The following is a 16149-nucleotide window of genomic DNA, read 5'->3' as shown; positions in this document are numbered from 1 at the left end:
GCAGCACTTGCCCCAAATGACAGCATTAAAATGTAGCAGTAATGTGGGCCTACATGGATATTGTCAGCAAACTTTACTTTTGTATCTAAAGCAGTAATACTTATTATGGTGAACGGCCTCTTTCAGTGGTATTATATGTGGTATTTGTTATTTGATTATTGTAATTATTGAAGCATTTACACCTAATAAGCATTTTATGTTTTTGGTTAGCTGGTAGTTTGTATGTCACTTTGTATACTGTTGGGTAGTTTAAACCAGCATACTGAATTTTATAAGTTGATTGTGTGTTGTTCAGCAACAAGTAAGTATATACTGCCAACGAAAAGCAGAGGGGAAAGAAGTAAAATATTCACCTCTGAATTATAAGTATACATATAAAAGTAGCCAAAATTGGAAACTTTAGTTTCAAAGTTGTTTTTAAGTTACCTTAAACCACCTTATGACGTATGTATGAGATGACTTGCAGCTCCCATATCAAATTTCATACATATTGAAAACTTAAATGACTCTATAAAATAATATAGGATTAAAGGTCTCTGAAGCAATAAGAAATATTGCCAGGATTATCTTCTTTTAAATATTTAACATCCCTGTTAATTCCTAAATGTACTGTCCCTATACTGAATAGTGGTCATCCTGTCACGCAGCATCATATTTACATTGCACGTGAATGTCAGTCTTTAGTCACATCCTATCATGCGGTACACGATAACTGCTGAGGCTGTGAAAATCAGCGGTGGCTCCACACGGACACCCATAGATTACAGCGGATATCTGCTAAAACCTTCTGCTTGACTTGACACAAATCCAATCTCTGGGCAGTTCTGTAACTGCCATTGACACTGAAGTCATCCAGGCAACGCGGCGGGGAGGCCAGCCGTCGCCTGATGTTCCCTGGACACAGTGTGTGGAACCAGGCTGGACCGGTGATGACAGATGGGCGCTGAGATACCAGAGACCTGTGTGGCAGTCATTTCCCCCCTCGCAGACGGTGTGTGGTGACAGCAATGAGCCACCTATAAAGCACGGGGGTGGACGGGGGAGGAGAAGAGGGAGGGCCATGCGGAAAGAATGATGTGTGGGCGATACAGCGCATGGCAACAGGCTTATAAATCACCCAGGGGTATCCATGACATAAGTCAGGGTCTCTGGATGAGAGAGGCTGCCAGGGAAGAAGGCGTATCTTGACGTCCAAATTGGTGCCATTTGCATTTGACCCTGTTTAAGCATTTATTCATTCTTATTAAGTTTGACTCAATGTTGACGAATGTTTGAGGCGGGAAGAAGGTCTTTAAATGATTAACTCAAAGCCATCGGCTCCAAAGCAACCGCAGGGAAATCACACTGTGAGGTGACATTATTGGAAAATACTTATGCTGGTCAAAAGAGATAAATATAGAGATGGACGAAATGCCAGAGTCCTATCTTATCTAGTACATGACTGATATGCTCCACATATATCAGTGGACCATAAGATTAAAATCCTAAATCCGAAAATCCATCCATCCTTGTAAATTTACTCAGAAATGATCAACCTAACCATCAACCTGGAGGATTTGACTGGTTTGTTTCATTTTTGATTTGATAAGCAGCACTTTATGTTTTATTTATAGTATCATATGCAACTGTCTCCATTTCTAAATGCATGTCTTCTATCTTTGTAGTCCACACATGCCAAAAGGACTACAAAACCTTGTCTCGGAGACGGAATGTAAATACACCTCCGCTTTCTTGCATTATAAAAAAATAAAAAATAGAAAGAAATCAAAAAGAAAATGCTCCAGTTTAGTTCCAGTTCCTCGCTGCTTCCATGAATGTATTGTGTTACATTGCAACCCCATGGCAATCCCAGAAAAGCTTCCACAGCTGCTTATTTGGTAATGAGTTGCTGCTCCTACACCTGGTAACAATCTGTGAATGAAAATGACTTAAAAGCCATAATTGCTCGGTGAACACTTTCCACGGAGCTGCCTACATTACCACCATTGTGCCAAATAAATACAGAAAGTTGTCAGCATGAACACGGAATTAAATATATTATTCGTTTTTCACTGCAGACTGGGCACGGACATCCTTTGGGTGCCTTTTTTTGGGGGGGTTTAATAAAAGTGTCCACTGGCTTCCAAGAAATATGCTTTAAGATGAATGAGGAAGTGCGGCACATCCTAACTCAGCCGTTGGAGCCTTTCACGTTCCAGAGTGTCAGCATATTCACGGAGTTAACTCTATCAGGGTGTTTTATTGCTACAAAAGCTAGAACAGACCTGTGATAGCTTATCATTACACCCCCTGAATGATTTCACAGCTCATGGATTCATTTGGTCCGGTGAATGATGCCGCGGCGTAGTGCAGCCGTGCCAATAAAATTCCTGCTGAGGCGCACAATCCGACATTAGTGAAGTGGATACGGAAGTCACACCATAGCGATGTATGAGTGTGTTTGTGGGAGATATGAACCGGAGGGGGGGGGAAGGGGCGGCGGTATCCTGCCATGATCACAGAAATGTCGCGGCACGGCTGTTGCCATGGAGTCATTATTCGCCTTCTGATCATGGGCTGCTAAGGGTTTCATGGAGAGCGGGAAACGTCGGTGGTCAGAGAGTGCTTGTTAGCCGAGGGAACAGCACTTCATTATCGCGGCCCAGACACTCCACCATTTGACACCCAGGATGCGGTCGCCTTGTTTATCATGCTGATGTCTGAATTCTTACATTCAGAGGCAGCAGACGCACCGACGGGGCCTTGGCGTTTGACGGAACGCCAGGCAGCCTACCGGGGCCACTGCCGTTTCATGTCTCTCCATCATCGACACTCCCTCAAATGTTTGACAAGACGATGTCTAAAACCAGACAAAAGCCGCACTAAGCCGTCCGTCTCTGTCGTCGGCGTTGTGAGTGGTGGCGTCTCAGCTCGGGGGCCGTGCAGAAACAATTTTCGCAACGTCCAAACAAGGCGATAATTCTCACGAGGAAGGGCCCAGACATGCATGCCCCGAATCTTAGAATCTTTCAGCCGGTTGTTTCGGTTCTCCAACACCTTCAACTGCTTTGGTGCAGTTGCTTTACAATTCATCTGGCATGTCGACTCCATTCACTCCCCCCACCCCCACCCCCAATTTAGTTTAGCATATTCTTATTATCCCTTATTCTTCCTCTCCTTCCATTTGAATTAACACCATTCCCTCAGCTTATTCTGCATCAGCTGCTCCTTTATTTGAGGCTTTTCAAGCAAAACCCACGGAGCAACCCCTTGGCATTATCTTCAGTCTGTATTCATTTCTTGACAAATGTTGATCAATTATTAATACATGCTTTACACATCAGTAAATGCATTCATATAACATGTCAGCGTGTGTGTCGACACTGGTTTGCCTTCGAATCTGTCTGGATTTGACGACAGGCCCACGCTGCATTTACTGACAGGCAATGAAGAAGTAGCGCGTTTTACTTAAAGGCTATGTAGACAAACTTGTAACCGTGACAACCTAATTATGCACAGATTCATAAATCAGAATTAAATGTTAACAAATCCATTTGTAAAAGTGTATAAACTACACACATTCATCTTTAAGTGATAACACATTTGGCTTTTACGCTCTTCGTGCTTCGTGACGTGAAGCTGGTGTTTTTGGAGTTTCAGCAGCAGGACTGATGCTCGCCAACGTGAGCAGTTGAACCCGGGTCGTCCAGTTGAAGGTTATCACTGTTCGGCCAGGTTGCCCGAAGGTACAAAGTAAAATAAACACAGTTATTCAAATGTCAGGGCTTTATAAATGGGACCAGAAAAGCGTCCGGTGACAGCGACCGTTTACTCTTTGATCCTCCTGAGAGAAAGAAAAAAAAAGACGGTGTCTCTCCTGCATGCTAATAAGCAAAAGGTAGCAACTTTTCAGCTTTATTCTGACGTCAAAAGCAAAAAAATGATTTTAATAAATAACAATTCAGTTCATTTATATGCATTTTTATCCATTACAAGTTGTTTTACATCAAAAGAAATGTTTAAGTCAAGCCTCATTTGTCTCCTTTTAAATGAGTTTCTCTCTCCTTTTGTAAGTCCTTGCTGCTGTTACCACCTCCGCCTCCACCTCCGCCTCCTCCTCCCCGCCCGGTCTTCGTAAATTCATAATTTCATCACTTCATCAGCCTGCCAGGCTCCACAGAATCATCAACCACCAGCAGCTGTGTTTGCATCATGAGTGGGCTTTGGGTTAATTCACAATGACACCGTTCGCTATTTATTTGGCACAATAGTGGCACCTAGACAGCCACGGGGAAAGTGTTCACAATTCCTGATAAGCAATTTTGAAGTGAAAGAAGACAAGGTTGTTTTCCACATGGGTTTCCGTGTGTGTGTGTGTGTGTGTGTGTGTGTGTTTTCCTCCCACAGCAGAATAAAGTGGACGTGTCATCTACCATAAACCACAGAGAAGTCTCACTTGCTCAGGTTGGTCGTACCCGTGTGAATAAAGTAGTTAAGGTGCTTTCTGAAACCTGTTCAGACCATGAAAATGGACAATTTTATTTGTGCCACATTCATTTTAGGGGGTCTTAAATCATAATCGTGGTTATAGGCTTCTCTCCACCATTTTCCATCAACACCGGCGGGAGCGAGACCTTAAAACGTACATGAACGTAGATATTTTTTAAAGACAGCAAAACCTGGTTAAAAAGTTAAATTAGAGAATTGACTATTCGCTTTATCAATCTCCATAGCAACCGTTACTAGGCACAGCAGGTAGCCTTTCTCCTACTGTCATGTTTGTTGATTTTAGCCCCTTTCACTTTCCTCTACAATTAAAGCTGTAATGCATTGGATGTAAAAAAGTTCAATGTGAATGCATAAATTTGTTATTTCTTCAATTTAGGGGGCTGAGCGACTACAGGTAGAACATTTTGCTTCAACCTGGCATAATGCATGCTTTCTTGTTGTACAAGATTCATGTCTTATTGTACATTTTCCCTGTCTTGAAATAAAATACATTACAAATTACCAATAAAATTAAATATTACAATAACAGCCACTGGGCTCAGTACATTCATTTTGAGTTCTGGGCCTTTTGTGATTAGTCAACTATTTGAGGAGTTCTCTGCCTAAACCTCCAAGTCGATAATCCGCATATGTGATGCATTGTATTGATTCCAGCCAGCTGATTTTCATTAACCAACACAAATACAATGTGGGGAAAGAACACTAAACAGTATAAATTGCCTCCTGTGTCCTTTCAGCGCATCTGATGGAGAGGGCTGAGAATATCACTGCAAAACACTGCGTCATTTGCAAAGAAAGATAAATGGATAAAGCAATGGAGCAGGAGCATAAACATGAATCATTTTTGGGTGGATCGTCATGTTAATCGCATTATGCTTTTTATTCCATGTAACACAGAGGAGCGGTTGCGTGCCGGGCATTTTCTTGTTTCGTGTCTTTGTCTGAGAGATGAATAAAACATCAGCAGATCCTCAAGAACACACGAGTTGCTACGGATGTAAAAGCGATGCTTTATTGAGTTTGTTAACATACAAGGTGAGTTACCGTCTGAAAACCAGCTCTGATAACTGCTATTAAAGGGAGTTATGTCAGTGGAAGGAATATTATTTTTATAGTATTTGCTACCCAAGTTTCTGAGACCTCTATCTTATCAACATGATCAATACTTTCCTATAAAAACCTGTTGTATATGACCTGATACATGAATTCTGTCCTCTAGTGGATTATCATTCCACTGCAGGCAAAAATGGCCGCTGTCATTAAAGCAGGAAAATCTTATGGTACGAATAACATTTATATTGTTACTCACTTTTTTTTTTAAATAAATATGTTCTGTATTGAAACAATACATAATTAATTAACAATTTATTATTTATAATACAGTAAAATCGTGTTAAAATGTGCGTATCAAATTTGATACTGCAGGTATGGTGCGTTATCAATAAATTGCAAAATTTGCCATCTTAGTTCCAAAAAATTTGAATTTTCTGTGCCAGGCTTTAGAGGGCTTATTTAGCTTAGCATAGAAATGTAATTCCTAGACGGGTGAGATATTGAGGGAACTGCCTCATCACCCATGACTTCTAATATCATATAAATCTAACACATATACCTCTTCTTTTGAAAGGTTTGGACGGTTGGCATCTGTCCCTCTTCCCCCCTTGCTGTCGGGACGAACTGATTGATACAAACCGGTGCAGCAGAGGACTCTCTTCCCGCCTGCTTCCCGCTCTTTGCTCGTGACAAATGTAGCCTCTAAGTAGCAGTGGCATGCCGTCCTGCAGGACCCTCCGTGTTTCGTATGAGGGTTCAATTTTTTTCATTAACTCCAGGTACGTCGTGCCATCTCCCTCCCCCCCCCCCGTCCCCTCCCCTGTCATCTTTGGCCCGAGCAGCGCTTTCCCTTTCCGCTCTGTTTAAACCGAGTCCAGATAGGCGGAAAACGCATGACAGACAATCCGTGCCCTACTTGCAGCTACACCACACGGGCACGCTACATCATACGGAGAGAGAGGCACTTTGGGAAAAAAGCAGGGCTGAGGGCCAGTTCTGAATCCGCCTCTGGCTGTCCTTGACGAACCTCCGGGCCACATCCTCCTGGGTGGTCTGAAGCGGCGTGGAGCTCGGAGAAGATTTATCCGGATGGTTGACAACTCCTGCACCGCTCATCGCGGCTGCCTGCGTCCCCACAGAGAGCACATGTCACTGCCTTCAAAGCAACGCTGCTTGACAATGACATTGTAGGCTCTTTTTAAAAAAAAAAAAAATCTGGTATTCTCTTTATTTTGGAGTTCAGAGGAAGTTTTCAGGAAGTTTGAATGCCGGTGTGATTACTGGGAGATATTAAGCTTTGTGGGCTCCTGTTTGTTTATTTGGATCATGGAGCTGTGGCGTCACGTGTTTAAACCGAAATGGCAAACAAACGCCACATTACACACAACTAACTGAACACGGTTACATAATGACAATAAAACACCCAGAAGCTACACTTTGCGTTTTAGCTGTGCCGTTCAGTTGTCTGGTTGACTGCCTTTTTATGTTTTTTATTGGTTTTATCTTGTTTTTGTACTATTTTGATTTGTTTTTATTTGATTATTTGGGTTTTTCTTAGATATTGTAACTGGTTGGTTGCTGACCTTGAAAACATCTTGATTGTTTTAATTGTTTATTCTTTCTGGGTTTAATTACGTGCATCATTTATGAGTCCGTTTCATTTTATGTCTGAAGTTTTAACTTTGTGCAGATAAAAGTACAGTGTTTTTGTTCAAACTATACCAGTCTTTGTCTGTATGATATGTCTAACGAAAACAAGTGGAATAATTCATACAAAATTCCCTTTCATAATTTCATCTGGACCATCTTGCTCAAATCAAAATGCACCAGCATCACTCCTGGATGCCATGCCCTAAACAGGGGGGTTTAGCTCAGGAGGTAGCTCAGGAGGTAGAGCGTTTGGCTGGCAACCGCAAGATTGCCGGTTCGATCCCCAGCTCCTCCTAGCTGAGTGCCTGGTGTCCCTGAGCAAGACACCTCACCCTAATTACTCCTGACGAGCTGGCTGTTGCCCTGCGTGGTTGACTCCGCCGTCGGTGTGTGAATGTGTGAGTGAATGGGTGAATGTCAGTCATTCCTGTGAAGCGCTTTGAAGAAAAGCGCTATATAAATGAGGCCATTTACCATTTACCATTTACCATGCTGTGGGGAGAAAGGTATAGCAAGATGAAAAGCTCCCCAATTAGCACAACCCAGGGCATAACTTTCACTTTATTAATGACAACATATCATAAACTTACCAGGACAAAAGCTGGAGGAACATGATGGTGATAAACCAGAGTCTCCGGCTCAACTTTTGACTCAACTTGAGCCTTTACTTGTCGCGGCAGCAGATGTTAAAACAGGAAGATGACATTCAGCTGTCCGCCTGTTTTATTGTTTTCATTAAAACTTCAAAAATCCCCCTTAGATTCTTTTCTTTTGTTCTTTAGTGAAGCCGTACCGCCAACAAAAGGTACTGCGTTGCATTATGAATGTGGTTTTACACTTGTTCTCTTTGAATTTCGCCCTCAGTGAACAAATATTAAAGGCACTTCTCAGTGCAGCCTCATGCAGAGGCAATAATTCAATGCAGCAACCAGAAGAAAACCCCGTCTTGTATATTAACAGAAAGCCCAGCGGACTTGGTTGGAATTGGTCCCTACAAACAGTAACGGACCCCCAGCCTCATTATTGCTTGTTTTTATACGTGTTCCTGCACCATCTATCAACAATAATGTATTTTAAGAGATTATTCTTGCACCTCTGGGTCATTTTAAAGCAAATAACTGCTCACAATTATGCTTTTCCTAATTATGATTATTTCATGATTACATTACAGAGCTCCCTCACAACACGGTCTCAAGGCTATTGAGGGGGCGAGGTGACAGTGTCACTGGAAGCAATTAAAAAGCTATCAGAGGGAGCTGAAAGACAACATTTCCTGTTTGATTGCAGAGTTAACGACTGTCCCGAGCCACAACGTGGCCACAGGAGCACCGAGATGTTATTGCTCTCTGCAGGCGCGCTGCTGTTAGTCCTCCGAGGCGTCGGATGGTAAAGTGGGCTCGGCGATGACTGTTTGAACCTCCGTTTCCAAAGAATAGCACATCGGGAGCAGGCGTCTCTCAAATCTCTACATTTGAAATGTACCATTTACCTGGAGGCTGTTTGATCCACCTTCAATTAAGTCCCTTCAAAATAAAGCTTTCATGCATCTGCCATAAGTGCAGCCACTATAGATCCCTTACCAGTTTGTAATCAAGGGTGGTGTACACATACATATACTTGGATTTCCCTCGGGATCAATTAAGTATCTATTCATCCATCTCAATTGATAGTGAATGCAACCTGAACAAAGTGACTCTCCAGATGCGTTGGTTTGATCTGATTGAACAAAGCTTCTTCTTCTCCTGTTAAACTTCGCCGTGGCTCGTCTCCCTTTTTCGTTACGGCCACTTGAGGCGAGTCGTAACAGATTAATTAATGTTAAAGGAATTGTTCAACATTTTGAGAAACACAGTAATTAACTTCCTTTGCCAAGAGCTAGCCGAGGAGATTAATGATATATCACATCACACATCTGTCTGTTCAATATGACAGTAGAGCCGGGAGACTGTTAGTCTAGATTAAGCTTTGTGTAAAGACCAGAAACAGATCTTCTGGCTCTGACTGAAGGTAGAAAAATCCACCTATCAGCACCTCTAAAGATCACTAATTAACAGGTTATATTTCATTTATTTAATCAAAACCAATTTAGAAGTGGCTAACATTGCATTCTCTTTACTGGCCATCAGGGGGCGACTCCTCTGGTTGCAAAAAGAAGTCAGATTGTATAGAAGTCTATGAGAAAATTACCCTGCAAACACGAGTTTATGGACTCAATCTGATAAAAATGATAATCTGCCTGCCACATTGGATTGAATCTATATTTTTTCCTGTTGTGTGAATATTTGGTCGAGTTTTACATGTATGTTCAGCACAGAATTAAAACTAACAAGATAAGGGGACTTAAAACTCATCAGTTGACGTAAAAGATGAGAAGGATAAAGAAATAATATGCAGACTCCAAATAGGCGATGAATAATTGAATCCACCAGTGTGGTTCCAAACCTTAATTAAACCTAAAGCGTCATATATAACTACCCTCTCAGCTACATGTATATTAATTAGAGAGGTTCATTAATATTTGAAGACCAGCGCTCTCCACAACGAAGCAGTCTGGAAGCTTGTTTGTGTCTCTGCACTATGGAAGGGAGGTAAACATTTTCCTATACGGGCTTTATGAACACATATATATATTATATATCTATATTCAACAGAGTCCAGCCCCTCCCTTTCTGGTTCAAAATGACATGCCCCCTGACAGGATTATCGTGCAAAAGCTCTTAACTTAAATAAATCCCCTTTTCTTCACAGAACGTAGCGCTCGGCTCCTCGTGCCCCAGTGGTATTTCCTGAGATATCCAGCTTTTACTGACTGTTCCCAAGCTCTCCCATTTCTACGATGGTCCTCCCATTACTGTAGTAGAAGTGTGTGTGTGTGTGTGTGTGTGTGTGTGTGTACAGTTGTTACTGTACCATCATTAAAAGCTGGCTAAAGCCACTATGGGGGGGGTAAGCTCTGGACCCAGCAGGCCAGTCACATAACATCCCTGAACATCTGTGTAAAGGGACTGAGGATCTGATTAAACACAGGCTGTGACACACACACACACACACACACACACACACACACACACACACGGAAACAGTGTGTGTGTTGATGAACCTGCTGACTTCCTTGACGGTGGAAGCTGATTTTGGGGGGAGTGGAAGCAGCCCGTTGGCATGTTGATGGGAGGCGTCAGGCCCATGTCACCTGCTCCAGAAACACTTAACATCTCAGGTACTGTAAGTCACCCTGACCCCCCCCCCCCCCCCCTCCTCCCCCAGGGGACAGGGCCCCTTCAGTAAATGACGGCGGCCCCCGGCCAACATCATTAGGCAGCTGCTGTGTGGCAGCAGCTCCTTGGCAAGAGTGATAAGCAGAAACACTCCAGTGGGAAATGCTTACAGTGCACTTAGAGGTGACGGAGATAATGTGGGCCGTGCACTTGTAATTCTCTGCAGAGCCGCGCATCACTCGTACGCCCCGGCTATAAATACAGATTTGTCACGGAGAGGAGAGATATGGAGCTCTGGAGGAGCTGCAGTCGTCTTCGGGCGTTGCGACTTCCTAATTGACCGTTTACGAAAACCTCGCACTCAAAACATAATCGTCCAATCAAGGCTCGGCCTTGAAATTTGGTTTCCTTTCCAATTGTGAATAATATCAGGGGTCGGGATCTCCAGTATCGATGGCAAATTATTCTATTTGTTGTTCAAAAGCATATAAGGGAGAGGAATATCTCAGGGTTTATGAGGTGAATACATATTAGGTGGTTTTAAATAACAATCCCAACTGAAGTAAAGAGGTGATCACGGCTCGCCTGCACACAACAGCAGCAGCAGCAGGGGCAAATATCACACCTTGATATCCTTTTTTAAAAATGAAAGAATGACTAATCGTTGGAGCGAATGGTAAATAGATGTTAGCTGCAGACGTGACTGGATTATAATAATATAAAATGACAGTTCAGGTTCAAACACATCATGCATCAGCATCATGTTTAAAAATGTAATAAAAATGGATGCATTGTTGTTTTGTGCATCTACTCGATATAATCAATTATCAATATTTCATTTTGATTGACGTAACTGTGTTCCAGAAATGGGGTGATTTACTTTAATGTCTGGTCTTCTTTGCAGCTGACAGATAAAATGAGTGTGTTTGATGATTTTTTTTTCTTTTTGGAGCAGCTTTGATGGGTGTCTTGGAAGTCAAATTCTCTCCCCGCAACTCAAGCAGAAAAAAAGTTGCCCAAGAAAAAGGCAGGTCAACACGACGGCAACAAGCGCCGGCAACCGACTGACAGGCCGACAAGCAGCTATTAAACCCGGTTGAACTGTCGACGTGTGAAGTCGCAGCGCCGGAAATAGTGAATGATGTCACCGCATGAGCTCAGGAACAACAGAGGCGTTCATCAGGGCGCCGCAAATAGGGCAAATTTGTCGACATTGTTTGTGTAATTAGGCGTTGAGGTATTTGTTGCCGTACACACAGGCTTCAGCCGCCGCAGCCATCAACCAGCCATAATGGCAACATGAGCATGGGTTGGGTTTCCATGGTGACCAAGCCTAATCAGCCATTGATAAGCGACACAAGCCCTTAGAAATACAGGCTTCGAGGCATTAACTGAAATTACCATCAATCTCTTCACCTTGACCCTTAGACACGTGACCCCCAGCGCCATCAAACCGCCTCCCGCTATCACCCCCTCGCCTTAAAACGCCATCGTAACGTGAGAAGGAGCAGTGGAGTATAATTGCCCTTGTCTGGTGCGTTAGTTGGTTGGTTCTCCAAAAGAAAAGAGACAGGAGGCCTCCTTCCTTTGCCGCGCCACGAAATTGGCTCTCAAAATATGCGGCGGGGAAATTGAGCGATGAATTACTTTTTGCATGGCCGCCACCCAATGACACTGATCCTGATGTAGCCCAGTAATACATCATCTCCCCCCCTTTGTGGTAATTCATACCCACAATGCCACCCAATGGGAAAAACGGTCTCCTCTTTGATTAGATCTGAGAAAACAACCAGATTTCACAATTTCATTTTTTTTTTTTTTGTAATTTCTGCCTCAGCGTGAGGATCAGAAAGTGCAGCGTGACACGGCGTTTTCATTATGCAAAGTCACGTCTCCGAGTTTGACTTTCACGCGCAGTCATTCCCCCAAAGAGAGGAAATAAATGAGTTTCACGTCAAGCAATGCAATCAGCCGCGGTTACACCGACATCTCCCAAAAAATGTGATTACATCTGCTTTAATTGAGTCGACACCGCTAGCTCGGATTATGATAATAAAAAAAAAATAACACATTTAAATGTGATAAGTGGAGACGGATGGAGACGTGTAAATGGAAGACAGGCAGCTACATACTAAGTTGGACAAACGCACAAAAAAAAGCCAGCCAACAAGACAAAAAGAGGACAATCTTTATTTCAATCTTTCAAACCTGTAATAAAATGTGACAATCTCAATTCAAACCCAAGAAGAAGAAGTTTGGCAGAGAATGGTAGGCAACTACAAAGACCAGAAGGCAAGGCGAGGACATGGTTTCCTTCAGTGCAGCTTCACAGTAATAATACAGATGACCTCTGTATATCAACAACAGCAGGTGTGCTTAGGTTGGGGTGCCTAAATCGATTAAGATTGACAGAACTACAAAAGCAGGATGAAATGAAGATCAACGGGTGTTGAAGGGATCTTGTGACTCAGCTACACTTTTTAAAAAAGGATTACATATTGGGGGGGGATTACCTTTATAATAACAGCATAAACAACTCAATACGCTCGTTAAAATATCTTAATCCGGGATCTAGAATTAAGATTATTTGGAGTCGCTTCTCTTCCCAAAGTGAAGGTTGAATTTAATGCTCATTCATCACCATGTGTTGGAGTTCCCTGGAGAGAAAGCCTGTTACAGAAGCCGTCATTGCTCATTTCAAACCTATAATTACTCTGCAGCGCTGTACGTTAAATAGAATACATGAATGTTTCGGGTGAATAATGGGAAACAAATGCAGAGAGAATAATAATCCTGTTTAGCACTCCGGAGGAAGAGTTTGCCATTTTTGTGACTTAGAGTCGGAGGAGAAAATTGAAATATGGTAAGTAAGAAACTAGAGCCAGCAGCCAATTAGCCTAGCTTAGCATAAAGATTTGAAGCAGGAGGGAACAGCTAGCCTGGCTCTGTCAAAGAGGAAAAACTACACCTAAAAGCTCTCATTTGTTTGAAATCTTCCCCATGAGGTAACCAGAGAAGACTCCCAGGAAGTTACTTCAGTTTTGGAACAGATTATACAAAAGATTTTAAAAAGTTAGCTTCGGAGAAAATGGGTGATTTCAGGGATTTCCATGCATAAATCATGAGTGAGAAACTAAGGCGGTTGTGCTTCCATTTTCCTGGAAACGCAGCAAATCGTATCAAACCTTAAAATTACACTAGAGTTTCTGAACACCAGCTGTTTTACCGCTTTCTTTAGTCACAAATATTTAATTCGTACTGAAGATAATGTTAACAGGTTCTCTGTTGCTTTAACACGCTTCACTTCCAGAGAGGCCCCCCCGACTCCAACAAGGTGCACTCCACTGTGCGTTTTCATCAAAGTGGTATCACACCGGGTGCAACTGATTTTTAGGAAGGCTCGCTCTCGTTATGTAACAGGCTGGCCACTTAAATCCGAGAGGTAGCCACGACCCCCTTCTCGAGTTCAGCTGCTGCACACGCGGTAAACACGAGGGGATGAAAACAGGAGCCAACAAAACATGACACATGGGTTATGACAGAAAAAAAAAAGGGGGTGAAACTAAGTAGTAGGAAGACTGGCTTCATATTTGTTTTGTTCCGCTCATCGTACGAATTCAACCTGCCTACGGAATTCAATATAGCAACCGGTGATGGAAGACAGATTGATATATGGAAACAGACAGAGCTGGGTCTATGTGAGGAACAGGACTTGTTAAAAGCAGGGGAACTACTGAGGCATGTGATGGGTGTCAGCTTTACAGGAACAACCCATCCATACTGGGGGATTTTGAGCAGGTTGGTCAAAAATGTGCATTTGCCGTATCCCACTATGAGACGCCAATTACCAGTCCGGCTTTTTCCTTCATAAACGGACACTAACAGGTGGGTTTAATAAGTAAAAATGCACTTTGCTGTCCCTCGAAGAAGAAGAAATATTTTCAGGCAATAACATACAATAGAAAAAGCACGATTCATTTATGGCAGATTTTCCTTCTTGGGCACTTTCCTTTGCTTTCTAATATAACGATAATTCTACACTTTGGGTCGGGGGGTGGAGGGGTGTTCATAGTTTCTACTGTTCTAGGATATCATAGTAAAGAAAAAAGAAAAAATAGAGATTGGCATACGACAAAAAATAATAAAAAAAGAGGATTCATGGGGGGGTATTTAAGTGGTTACAAAACAACGAGAGAAAGGAGCACACGTCACATGGAATAAACCACAGGTTGGTCGAATCATAATAAATAAGAGGTTTGTTTGGTTCGCAGCCAACCCTCGTTCTCTTGAACGCCGTGTGTTTGCACACCGCCATTAAAAAAAACAAATCAAAGGGCTGCTAGTTTGTAACGGATTCCATGGCTTCACTGAGCAGCTGACCTTTAACACAGAAGAGTCTGCGCTAGAGGGGGCTTCCAGGGGAAGTGATATGAAAGACAAAGAAGCGGAATAGTAATACATCGATATGTCTTTGAGTTTCATGTCACTGCATTTGACTAGGCCTATCATCCTCTCTCCGGCGGGGAGCCCCTGTGTTAATCGGTTTTCTTCTCCTCGGGATCCTTCTCTCCGGCGTCGTCTTCGTCGCCCTCGCCCTCCTCGGGGCCCTCCAGCTCAGCGGCGCGTTGCCTCTCCTCGTCCTCCTCCTCGTCCTCCTCTTCGTCAGTCAGGCCCTCCCTCTTGAGCGCGTCCATGTCATCCGAGCCGTCATCCGACTCAGCTGTGCAGATGCCATAGCACATCAGGCTAATTACGCCCAGCGGTAGGCCGAAGAGGAAGCAGCCCAGCAGCGGAGAGCTGCGAAACACCGACTGATGTCGGGAAGGAGACGGCGAGGAGATGACAGCGAGACAAGGAGAGGGGGAAGTGCGAGGGGGAGATAAAAGCAAAGAGATGGGGATGGTTGAAGGAAATAAGAAAGGGAAAAAGAGAGAATATATTCATTTTTCTGTCACAATTAAGTATTTGGCAGAAGATATTTAAAGTCTTAACCCGTTTTCGGAACGGCAGTATTCTGATATAAATGAAGACGTACAAGTTAAAAAGCATTTCCATCATCCCTCAGAATCCCTTATAAGTTCTCGTCTCATTGAAGTCTGGATCACCACAGCGGGGAACCACAGGGTGCTGATTAGTTCGACATCATTGGATTAATTGCAAATTTGCTTGGTAGTAAGCAAGTGAAGAAGAAGTGACGGGGACCAGGAGGCTGGTCCGGGTTTCTACGCTAAGAGTCGCACTTAACCCATAAGAACCCAGACCCATTCCTCCTTCATGGAAAATACAGTTCATTAATCATTTAGTTAACATTAAATTATGTAAATTTTCGTAGCAAATTGTTTTTAAATGAACTGGTTAAAGTCGAGGGTAACTTTCCGGGATATTTAAAGTGTTGTGAAAAGCGTTAAGGGTTAAAACCACACAACAGTTCTGATGTCACGGTGTACCGACACACCCTGGGGTACGATTCTGCATCTTGGACTGGTTTTAAAGTACTCTACAATGTTATCACCACGTCAAAATACAGCGTTAATAGGACTAGTGACTAGCTTCATCCGTGAAAGCTCACATCAGAAAAATCACAGCCGTGGCCTCCGTGCAGGTTGTTGTCAGTCAACTAAGAAGGTTCAAGGAACTTTAAAATGTGGAGTCAACATCAAAATCATCTCCACCCTGGAAAAGAAATCCACTAACATGGAACCAGCTCCCACAATCTGGAGGTGTTAGTCATCCAACAGAGCAG

General features: G+C 43.0%; 1 protein-coding gene across 1 annotated transcript in view; it reads right to left on the bottom strand.

Annotated features, from left to right (window-relative positions):
* Positions 1 to 12580: 12580 nt before the first annotated feature.
* tmx3b (thioredoxin related transmembrane protein 3b) overlaps positions 12581 to 16149 on the bottom strand; it is a 28030-nt gene continuing 24461 nt past the window's right edge. Inside the window, exon 16 of the mRNA XM_084033502.1 lies at positions 12581 to 15217. Coding sequence (XP_083889628.1) covers positions 14942 to 15217 — 276 coding nt within the window. The 3' untranslated portion in view covers positions 12581 to 14941. The remainder of the gene's footprint in view (positions 15218 to 16149) is intronic.

The sequence above is a fragment of the Eutrigla gurnardus genome (assembly GCF_963514095.1).
Source record: "Eutrigla gurnardus genome assembly, chromosome: 18".
In the NCBI taxonomy this organism is placed as follows: domain Eukaryota; kingdom Metazoa; phylum Chordata; class Actinopteri; order Perciformes; family Triglidae; genus Eutrigla; species Eutrigla gurnardus.
Note: the sequence above shows the minus strand (reverse complement) of the source record. Positions and strands in the feature narration are given on the sequence as shown.